Raw genomic sequence first — 12413 nt, forward strand, 5'->3', positions numbered from 1 at the left:
TTTATTAAAAAACTAGCTGCGCCCCGAGGCTTTGCTCCCGTGGGAATTTCGGGATAAGATGTACCCTACGTGTTATTTCGGGTTATTTTCTACCCGTGTACCATATAATGCGTGAAGAAATAACAAACAAACTTACTTTCGCATTTATAATATTAGTTGGGATAGCTTTGTAGGCAATGACATCAATCAAAAATCAGAGATTTAATTTAAGATATAATGTTATTTGGGAAAACATATCAAAGTATCTAATGTGGAAGAGAGAAATAAAATTTAAAGACTACTGCAAGCTAACCACCTTGTTTTTTTTTTCAAATCAATCAAAAACATTCAAATCATTTATTCAGAAATTAGACCTTCACAGGCACTTTTTCTCGTCAATATTTATATTTATAGTTATTTATCACAAGCTAAAAACTACTGGCATTTCGGAACGACCACTGCTGAGAAGAAATGCCGAAAGAAACTCATTTGAACAGTGTTGGTCCCTATCATGCCAGAAGTACATAATGTACATAGTCAAAAGAACCTTGTTCGTATGTTAATGTTAATTGTTAAGATGTTGTCTGCAGATTCCCCAGCTATAACCTAAGTTATACACCTAGTTAATAGCCAAATCTATTCCAAATTTCGTCAAATTCGACTCAGTAGTTTGGCCATGAAAGCGTGAACGACAGACAGAGAGATAGGCACACTTTAACACTTGTAATGTTAGTATAGATATATTATTATATCGATAAATACATCTATATTAGATATATAGATCTATTTATCGATGTATTCTGTAGTCGCAACTAAACGAAGCACAGACTATGTTAGCTCCATTCCGAATGTATCGATAAAGCCGCGGTTTCCACAGCAATGGAGTTCAGGAATAGATCGATCGGTATAGCTAAATGCTCTCTATATACTTACGGTTAAATAATATAACGACTAGCGGCTAGCTTGCCGTCTTCGCTTGGGTATAAAATATAATTAATTATAAACTTTTATCTTGCCAATCACTCAACTATTGGTGAACCGCATGAAAATCCGTGCTTAGAGTTTATCGCCAAAAGACGCCAAGATTATGTGTACCAATCGAATGTAAATCCAATGTATGTAGTGGTCCCCACGCCCGTCCGCTATCTGGAGGTCCTAGGTTCGATTCCCAGCGCGTGCTAATATTTTTCTGTCTGCGGTTCTGGGTGTGTTGTGACCGCTTCTGTGTTTGTGTCCATCGGAGCCGCGATACAAGCTTAGTGCTTAGTGTGGGCCGTTGAGTGTTGCCCATGTATTTATTATTTATTTATTTATTAATTTACTAATGCGTGTGTACACATTGACTAGTGGACCATATTTTGAGCCGCATAAATCAGTTCGGGAACGGCTGTCCAGTGACATCACAATGATGAATGCGTCGGAATCGCGATAGAATTTGTGCATTTTGTGCCAAAGCATCGATACGGTTTGCGTAGATGTGATGGTTTGCATACCTCCAAATCCCTACTAATATTAGTTAGTATAAATGCGAAAGTAAGTTTGTTTGTTTGTTACCTCTTCACGCGGTATCTGCTCAATCTTCTTGGCAATTTATTTATGGCATATATATATATATATATATATATATATATATATATATATATATATATATATATATATATATATATATATATATATATATATATATAATATGTATGTTGTATTATATGTATGTTATATATTATATATATATATATTTATAATATGTATCATTAAGAGTATGGAGAAGGACATAAAAAAACTATTCTTCCCGTTGGATTTGCGAATAACCTATATTCTATTATAGGTGGCGCTAAATGCTAATAAAATAAACTTTACAATAAAACACTAGATGGCGCCGTGTGTATTTTAAAAGCGCTATGGATATTTATTTCAACTATTCCAATCAATCGTTTTGATACGAAGAAAAAACTCCCCATGGGCATTTAAGCGGACGAAGGCGCGTGCAAACAGCTAGTTGCATTACAAATGGACTCAACTGTCCACACTAAGCACTAAACTTGTACCGCGGGTCCGATGGACGGAAACACAGAAACGGGGCACAACACACCCCATACATTATCGCCCCATATTCAGCCCGGGAATCGAACCCACTGCCCGAACGAACAGAGACATTTCCTTGCAATTACGTAAATCAATTTGTATCACTGTTAACCATACCGAAATAACAACAGCCGCTGCGCTAATGGGCCCGTCTATAATTATTTGGGTATAAATAGTTTGAAGTGTTCTGCCCCCTTAGCTAATAGTAGTAACATTACACGCTAAAAGAAAATTTCAAAATGACCGAGAAGTTATCACTATCAGATCTGAGACGTGTTATGTTGTTTAATTCACTGTTAAAAAGGCTTTTAAAGTCAGAACAAAGGAAATACTGTCCTATGCCTTTATTGAGTGGGACGAAGAAGATAGCAATTTAAAAATTTGTAATTATACATAAATGAAAATGATTAGAGCAACTTTCATACTCATTAACATGTAAAAAGAAGAGCCCTGTCGCGTCTGTTTGTATGAACGCGATAAACTCAGAAACTACCGGACGATTTTTTTGTTTTCACCAATAGATAATGTGATTCCTGGGGGTTTAATCTTTAAATATGTATAATCTATTTTGTTGTTATCCGAGCGAAGCCGGGACGGGCCGCTAGTAATATTATAAATGTAGATCTTAAAAATAACCATTAATTAGAAAAGATTTGTATAAACAAAGTTTTAAGGTTGAGCGTTGTTATAAAGGTACAGTTTGCCAAGCGCGGCAGGTTCGTTCGTTTTGTATTATATCCTGACATCTTGATTGATGGCCGCAAAATATTTATAAGATATCCCTATTAATAGGTTGAGAAATCTCAACAGGTGGTACCTACATACACACACACACACATATTGTACGGTTCTAGTTTTACAATACACAATATGACTGAGTTTAAATAATGTTTTTGCTATTTGTATTTAATCTGATCGGTGTCCTAGTTGAGTGACAAAAGCAACAACGTAGCGCGGTGCGTCAGAAAATGTAGAAATTAATTTACCTGTGGCCTATGTTGTCGTGAATTCCCGTAAAGCGACAGTTCTATAAGTCAATCCATCTAAAATAATATTATTTATTAGTTCTTCTTCATAATGAACGACATGTCAAAATGAAGCGTTAACTTTTTTATGAATAACAGGGTTAGGCTTTTTTGCCGCGGGCGAATCCGCCGACAACAGCTAGTTCACTTTACAAAGTCACTCATTGGAAACTTTTATTTAAATTCAGTCTTTATTAAGTTAATTTTTGAGCATCAACCATTTTTAAAATGGTCCTTAATATTTACGATGCCATAAGGGCGGAGGGCGAGCTTATTAAGAACCACTCATTATGTGTGATCACGTCCGGCCCTCAGGAATGTATAACTATGTGCCCTCCAAGCCAACGACCGAAGGTGGAGTACTGTTTTTATACCAGAATAGGACAATTCACACAGATTGAACTAGCCCCAAAGTAATTTCGAGACTTGTGTTATGGGACACTAACTCAACGATACTATATTTTATAACAAATACATATATAGATAAACATCTGAGACCCGGGCCAATCAGAATAAATCATTTTCCATCATGACCCGACCGGGGATCGAACCCGGGACCTCTCGATTCAGAGGCAAGCACTTTACCACTGCGCCACTGGGTTGACACTGACATGCGTTGACGGACGTCGAAACTTCATACAATTTCTACCATGTTTTGCGTTGATCCGTCCACATGACGGGGGACGTCGCGCAACTGAGCAATGAATGAAAATCAACTGTGCAACGAACGAACGAAAAAACTTTCGCATTTATAAGTTCGAAAGTTGGGATTATATAGGTAGTTATAAAAATCGCCAAAAGGTTCACCTTTTGCCAACGTGAAGAATGAAGAAGTGAAGAAGAATAAGAATATCTCATCATATATTTATCATATATTTCAAGAGAAGAAGAATATCTCATCATATATTTATTTTAATTTTAGATTGAGAAGTTTGGATTTAGTATATCCCAATTAGAAATATGTCATATCGACTAAGTTAAAGCTAAATCCACTCAGTGGGGTAGGTCAAGCGAGATCCCAACTTTTTAATTCTATTAGTGGGATCACTGTGGTTTTAAAGTTAGTTAGTAGTGTTGCCATACGATCCTTCTTCGATTGGATTTTGACTTTGACAACCGATCGAAATTTTCCCGCAAAATTTTGATCTAAATAGAAATGGTATTATATTTTTTTACCCTCACTAGGAACACGCGAAGGTGAGAGAGCGAATTTACATCCTATATGACCATTACGTCTGTTGCATCTTCAGCATATGTTTTTAGTTATAATGTTAACATCAACCCTAGCGGCCCCGGGTCTCTGACGCCCAACGGCATAGGAAGAATTAGGAAAAATGCTCAGATTAGAGAGATCCGAAATAAAATTTCCCAATTTCTTATTAGACAAGTCTAGCAAATTAGTTGATCAGCTTCGACTTACAAAACCAATGTTGTTTTAAACTGTTAATTCAGCTACTTAGCAACACGATCTCTGTTTGTTCACATGTTTATCACGCTGTTTCTCGAGAACTGCTTGCTTTTATTGGCAAACGGCACATATTCAAAATTAATATGTTTAATTTAAGCAAATTAAAAAACAACTTGGCAAGTCGAAAAAAAAGGTGATAAAGGGTTAACAGCTATATAAACATAATTGCATTCCCAATAAGGGTTAACGTCAGCCAGGCCACCGGTCTCAAAATCAGAGCTGATAATTATAAATTACGGTTTATTTTTTAATAGGACCCCGAGATATGGGCCTAACAGCCGCGAATGAAACCGGCAATACGTGATAAGAGCGAGTTGTTTTAGCAGTATTTGAATAATATTCATCATCATCAACATCTGCAGCCCTCCGTGACCCACTGCTGGGCATAGGCCTCCTTCCGTCTACGGCAACCATCTCTGTCCTGAGCCATCCCATCCATCATCAGAATAATATTAGAAAACCTAAAATTGCGAGAAAATGTTAACTGCACAAAAATGCACCGCCCAATCGGCGTTGTAACCGTGTCTTTGGCATAGTCTGTACCATAGACACACGATAACTATCCTACAGATAACTGAAACTGTCATCTAAGATGGCGGCGATTGAGGCGACGACGACCCTCGAATGCTAATCCGTTTGGATAAGTCTCCTTTATTTGGGTTTTTTGTTAAGCTGCGGTTGTGTTCATACTTATTCTTACACCTCTAATATTCAACCGAATCAAAACGCACGACACGCCTCGGAGATCCGCCTTAGAATAGGACCACTCCATATCCTGTTCGGCGGTGGTGGTCCAATGGTTAAGACGTCTGTAAACCGAAAGGTCCCAGGTTCGAATTTTACTCGTGCTACATGAGTTTGTATACCAATTTGACTCATGTATACTTATAGTTTTCATCGCTACATCTTTCCGATGTAAAAAAAAAACATCGTGAGGAAACCTGTTTGGTATTTATCATTTTGTAAGTGAAATAGCAAGAAGGCAATGGCAAGAAAGTCGTTGTGTTTCATTCCACGACCCTCAGCCATGATGAATACGACTATGAATAATAAGATCCTGAATACCGTACGAGTTAATAAAGGGCTTAGCTCGAGTAATATAAAAAACGCTACGTTAGTTTAATTACTTCTTAATAAAATTTAATAAAAGTTGCTTAATAAAAGTTTAATTTAATAAAAAGTAATTTAATTGTATTTTAAGTTTAGTTTAATAAATGTTGCTTCAAAATGTAATTTTATCTCAAGTCTACCGTTTACTTTGGACCTAACCCAGTCTTTGTGATTTGTCCGTATAAATTTATTTAAATTCAATTTCATTATTTTTTTTTTTCACTGCATTAACAGAACCGCACCGTACAGTCAGCGGAAGCAACATTATTACATTATCATGTTGTCGTAATTTGCATAGATCTCCGCTAGATTACGGCCGGCTTCCGCTCCGACATGGCGGCGATTGTAAAAATAATGCCGACTGCCAGAATGGGCCCACTGAAACGCGCCATTTTAACTGACATAAAAATATTTATCTTTAAATTGTTGTTGTACTTAATTCGCATTGTTTTTTACGTTTAGCTCATGCCTACTCTCTTATGCTCGCGTGTTTCCGCATGCTTTCTGGGCTGCGACGCCCGGGGTTAATGTAAAAAGTGAACTAAAAAAATTAATGCTATTCTTGTCTATCAGCTGACAAAGCTAGTTATTCCTTAGTCATCTTGTACGTCATCTACGACACACATGTTCCTATTCTACAGATCAACCAGACCAAGTATTGGTTTCTGTGAAAGAAAACATCATGTGAAACCTGCATTAGAAATTTATGAGCTAAATTCGTCCTGGGAGAAAAGACTGTGGTGAAGTTCGTTGCGCCGCTTCTTCACCTGCGCTTTGGAAGTCGGCGGTAGACATTTTTTTTAATGACAATTAAAATTGCTGCGAAAATTGTGCGTGTTTCATTCCATATGATGGTCACGACCATCGAGTCATGAAAATGACGACAAGACCAAGCCGTAGTGTTAAACACGACTGAACTGAAATGATAATCGATTAATTTTAGACTGGAGTTCACCTGATCGACCCGTTTTACGTTGGATCAGGTAAAAACGAAGGACAGCATGTCGCAACGCAATACGAAGGTGCATAAACAAACGCACGAAAATAACGAAAGTACAGATAATATATCTTGTACTTACCAAAGGTAAGTTCAAGCGGCAATTAAAGATTTATTAAATTCAACTTTGGATGATATATCTCACTTATTGACAGTAAACCTTTACTCAAAACCAAGGCTACTGACCGATTTCCAAATCACATGTAAAGAGGGACTGATCGTAAGCTTTCTGATTTGAATCCTGCTTGTGCCATGAGTTTGGTTTTCTACCGTGATGTACCCGATTTATAAGGATGTGTGTTACTTAATCACGCCTCGAATAATAGATGGAATTTGGTACATGGATAGAATAAAAGCTGAGAATAAAACGTTTACGCCGAAACTCCCAGGAAAGCCGGGCTTAAAATTATTTGTTAACCCATTTTTTCAACACTGTCGTTATCGATTAGCTGTCAAGACTTTCTATCCCTTAGTCGCTTCATATGACTTTACACGCCTTTTGATGCAGGACAGCTAAACATAAAAACTTTTGTGTCTCGTCTAATGCCTGCTATGGAGAAGACTTTGATTCCACACCGTAATTAATTTGTACCTCAAGGAAAACAAAGCCGGGTCTAATAATAGTATGTTTAACATCACGCGACCCGTTTCACTTTTTTTTATGATGTGTGCCGTTTTAATGACGTGATAAACACGTCGTCAAGCAAACTGGAAGCCGGAATTAGGTAGTCATAATATTTGCTGGTCACCTTTGCTGCCATTACCGTTTATAGTTTTAATCTTTGATATTACATGCGTTACATCTTTTTATCGAGTCGGAATATATATAGTTTGTTGCACGGAGAAGGACATAGGGTACGTTTCATCTCATAAAAATAAATGCTCCCGTGGAAAATTTACCTAGTTGTTCGCATAGCGTTTAATGACCGCTCCGGCTGCGCGGTCATTACAATCCGTCAATTTTCTTGAGGAAGGAATCATTTCCAAAATCAGTAATTCCTAAAATTGACATTACTACAGTACAGAGTAATTAATGTAAAGAAAAGTCATTCTTGTCTTTGTTACAATTTGAAAAAAATGTAATAACAGCGCGACCATCGGACCATCACCACCCGCGCAAAGGCGAACAAACGCATGACGGATAACCAGTATGTGTGCTAACCATAGATAAAATTAATATTTATTTTATCGTGGTGCTAACTGATTGTTTTGTCCATCGGCTTGCTTACTCCCCCAGTCCGTAGTGCAGGACGTGGGGCAGGTTAGGGCAGTGGTAGGGCAGCCCCACTAGATTGTTTTAGTGGCATCTGTTTAGAGACTTTCAGGCCGCCCTGGAGGTCGTCTGTGGGCTTGTCAATAGATGGAATTTCGGATCGCTTAGTGTTTATAGTAGCTAGTGTACAAATTTTCTCACGAAGTTTTCTTTCACTGGACCGAAGGGAATACCACATATGAATCAGTTTTGGGATCGATCGATTGTTCTCACCACGATCTTTTAATGCGGAAACTACGCTTAAATCCACAAACAAATTGGCGTTAGAAATATAATACCTACGACGTAATGTAGATCGTTCACTTATGACACATAATTTGAGAGCAAACATAAACGTAATAAAAATTACACTCACCTGAAAAAATAGGCAAAAACACACCCATTGGTAGTACTTGTAAATTTTCCTGTCGCTCATATCCTCCTTGCCTTTCTCCCGGCTGTTCCCGATGCCAGGATACGGGACCTCCACTCCCACCTTCTTATTGAAGAAACTCTTTAATGTATAAGTTGAATGGATCCAACAATAAGTGTTCAACACGTCCTCAGGAATGTCCTTCGTATGGATGCAGTCTATAGGGTTGCCAACGTACTGCCTCGTAGTCACAATCAAGCTAAATGATATTAGCAATATAACAGTTATTGAGTAGTGTAACCTAAATACTGGGGAGTCGATGTGTATATAGTTCACTTTAATGAGATTCTTCAATCCTCTAAAGACGTCTAACATTGTAAACGCTTGAGTCTTTGCAGATGTTTCGGTGTCACTAACATTATTTTGTAGTTATATTATTTTATTGATTCGAGCACCAGATAGTTCGTAAGGCACGTGGTAGGCAGTGTCGGTCACACGTCACGTTGGTTTAACTTCTTCGGTATCTTTATGAACTTGAGCAGAGAGAGCGCTTGTGTCATCTTTTCTTCTTTTCATTCTTTGTCGTTTGCTCTCACCGTGCGTTCGAGGTTTTCGCGTAAGCGGACATGGATACTAGTTATAATATTAGCTGGAAAATGAAATGTTCTGAGAAACATTGTGGCTACGAGATAATCGGGTCAGGAGATTAATGATCCGACGGAGCACCTCAGGTTAACAATGTCAGGAGCAAAAGTTCTCGTTCGATGTTCGATTTTTGGGTGTTTGAGTTTTGATTATTTTTCATTTTTTTTTTTTGTTTTGTAGTAGTACCTGCAGTAGCAGAGATTAGATATTGTAATATCCCATCTGTTGGTGTAAATAAAATGCTAGGTATGTAAGGTATTTATAATTCGGTTCACTGGCATTTGTTTGTTCTATATACTATACTAATTTATTACCTGAAATAAATTTATTTATGTATTCATTACTATGGCACTGCCAGGCGTGGCTATTATGTGACAGGAGTGGTTACAAAGTTTTGTCAAACTGTACAACAAGCAAATAATAAACAATAGTTTCAGAGCTACAAAGCTTTAATAACTGTAAAAATTGGTTTTCATTCAGAATAAATACCTTAGAGAAGAATAACCAAAGTCTAAAAACACCTTAAGCCCTGGAGAACCTTATGCATCGAAATTTAAAGCTGAAAGACAATCACTATAATACGATTTCTGCTGTCGTTCGAGGGAAGGGTGTGGAGTTGGAACAGTTTGTGTAAACTATTAAAATACTAACATAAATAAAGCATATAAAATGTCATACAGATGTTGGGTTTCACCGAAATAATAGTTTTCCATCACTGTTATTGTTACAATCGTGTTAGAAATATTAAACTTTTATAGTATTAAGTAAAACATTCGTGTTTATCGTATTTAAATTATTTTTTCTTATTATTTAGTGCTTAAATATGTATAGCAGCGACTGTAACTACAGGTATATTTGCACAATTTTCTATGGTAAGGCATATACCTAAGTGTTTTAAAATTTTATGTATCAATTTACACGTGTTATATATAACTGGCACATTAAGTCTTTAATTACCCTGTAAGGTTCTTAGAGATTTCTATTTCAATAAGTAATGACAATAGTCATGTAGAAGCCGAGCGCCAAAAATAAAAAGATTACAGACACTTTCTATTATATTTCCCACCAAATCGTATCACACGTCTCTTTCTATTTTTTTACCTCACGCCATCTTAACTTCTAGCTGTCTCTCTCTAACCTTATCTCCCTCTCTTTCTAATGTTGCCATCCTACAGTCATGATAAGCAATTAAAGGGGCATGGTCTAAGTTTGCGGTGAACGGTAAATGGCTAGTATCCAATTGCCCGATGCTTGAATGATTGTCGGAATTCCCACCAACATAATATTAACTAGCAGCTCGTCCCGCCTTTGCACGTGTAAAAACAAAATATATTATAACTAAACCACACTATCAATCACACTATCTATTGGTGAAAATCGCATGAAAATCCATTTACATAACATATAAGTAGTAGAATAAAATATTAACACTTGAAAATATGCAAGGAGGTTTAAATTTTGTGCGTAAGAACGAAGCCGAACCGAATATTCTCATAAATAATACGGTTTTTCATCTCCAACATTTAAAATATTTCCCGTAAATGAAATTGACTTGGTTTGCAAATAACTTGAAATGTTTATTTACTCAGAGTATATCCTGTCTAATATCATAGAGAGCGTTTATTGCTCAATCGCAGAGTTATGATTCAATCTAGAGTGAGTCACTGGCCTCGTTTGATTCAAAACTGTTTAGAATTTATTTATTTTACTAGCGAAAATTATTTTTAGTTGTTCGTCGGTCACGGTTGCAAGCTCGCTTTACACATATGTCCAAATTTAATAACAAACAGGAAACTAGTAGCACAGATTATAAAATACTTTCAGTAGTACTTAATACATCTCTTCACAGCATATACGTTTAACCATGTACCTACTTTATGCACAGTCGGGGACTAATAATTAAAATTAAAATAAATTGACTCCCTCTTACTAATTTGCTACAGAAAAAACTTTTTTTCAAATTACAGTCGATGACAGATAAACCTGGGTCAGGTTTATCTGTCATCGACTGTAATTTGAAAAAAAGTTAAGGCTTTTTGGTAAAATAGGGACTAACGCTGTTTAAATGAGTTTCTTTCGGCATTTCTTCGCAGCAGTGGCCCGGTCGTCCGATAAGCCAGTAGTTTGTAGCTTTTCCAGAAATCCTACTAATATTATAAAAGCGAAAGTTTGTGAGTATGTATGTATGTATGTTTGTTTGTTACTCATTCACGCGAAATCTACCGGACGGATTATTATGAAACTTGACAGACGAGTAGAATATAACCTGGAATTACACATAGGGTACTTTTTAACCCGAAAGACCCGGGGAAGCAGCTGGCACTCTATAATTTGAAATTTTATATGAAAAAGTCTTGACTTGGACCTATGTGTGCTGTAAGATAAATTCTCAGCTGAATCCGACCTCAATCTGAAAATAAAGATTACTGAATTCTAGATGTGACTCACTAGATGTTGCCCGGGGCTTCGTTCCCGTAGGAATTATGAGATAAAATATAGCCTATAGCAATCTTGGATAATGTACCTTTCTAATGGTGAAATAATTTTTGAAATCGGTTAGGTATTTTCGGAGATAACCCGCCCCAAACATACAAACTCACAAACGCTTACCACTTTCTAATAATAGTATAGATAAGGCGAATTTGATTATACAAATAATGTGTAAATACTCACGCAGCACAAGCCGTGCGTTATCATAATTCTTTGACATTTTCTTTTGGACGGCTGTGAATTATTATTATTAGTTAGTGCAGTTTCACAGAAAAGCATAAAATGTTGAAAACTGTGTCATAAGATTTAATTTAAATTCAAGGAAACAATTCATGAATTCGCTATTATGAAATACAATAAGAATTAAGCTTGTAAACTAGTTGGGTGGACAGGGACAACGCTTCGTAAACGTTCTAGGTGAGCGATTGAACGCTGCCCGATGCAGTGCGAGGTTTTTTTAAAATAAAATGTTGGGCAAATTAGCATGCGGGTAGTCTGGTGACATTCAAACACGGCAGTCCATGGACACCAGTAAGCCGATACGGGTCACCGATGCATTGCTGACTTTTTGAGAAAGTAATGATGGACTCCTTACTTGAATGCCCCAATGTCATAACTATTAGGGAACACCGCTGAAGGAAGTTTATTACCTTATATTATATTAGTATAGCGCAGGAAGTATTTACGTGAAATACGGACTGTAGTTGATCGTCAACCGTTGTCAGAATTACGGTAATAATGTGTAGCCTACAAATGTATCATTAGATACCGACGTCGCATTACGTTGCGTCGCGCTGCCTTGCCACATTTGTCGTTCACCTAGGACAGTAGGTTATTTCTACTCGTTTTCAAAGAACTCGTGCGCATGTCGTGTGTAAATCTTATGTCAACACGGAGTTTATGATGTATGAGCCAAAATTACGAAGCGGGCGTTGGAATAGAGTTTCTTATTTCTAACTCCTTACTAATATATTGTCACTATTGCTGAGATC

At 36.9% G+C, this 12413-nt stretch overlaps 1 protein-coding gene across 7 annotated transcripts in view; it reads right to left on the reverse strand.

Moving 5' to 3' along the window:
• The window catches only part of LOC128670365 (innexin shaking-B-like), a 97821-nt gene that overhangs the window by 19301 nt on the left and 66107 nt on the right, over positions 1–12413 (reverse strand). For 4 of the 7 annotated variants that reach the window (XM_053745969.2, XM_053745973.2, XM_053745970.2 and 1 more), the window contains exon 2: positions 8290–8935. The exons of 1 other annotated variant lie outside the window; for it this stretch is intronic. In XM_053745969.2, coding sequence (XP_053601944.1) covers positions 8290–8661 — 372 coding nt within the window. In that variant the 5' untranslated portion in view covers positions 8662–8935. Of the gene's footprint in view, positions 1–8289; positions 8969–12413 lie in introns of all 7 variants that reach the window. 2 more of the 7 variants (XM_053745974.2, XM_053745971.2) reach the window with 1 other exon arrangement.

Source organism: Plodia interpunctella, chromosome 5 (assembly GCF_027563975.2).
Source record: "Plodia interpunctella isolate USDA-ARS_2022_Savannah chromosome 5, ilPloInte3.2, whole genome shotgun sequence".
NCBI classification, from domain to species: domain Eukaryota; kingdom Metazoa; phylum Arthropoda; class Insecta; order Lepidoptera; family Pyralidae; genus Plodia; species Plodia interpunctella.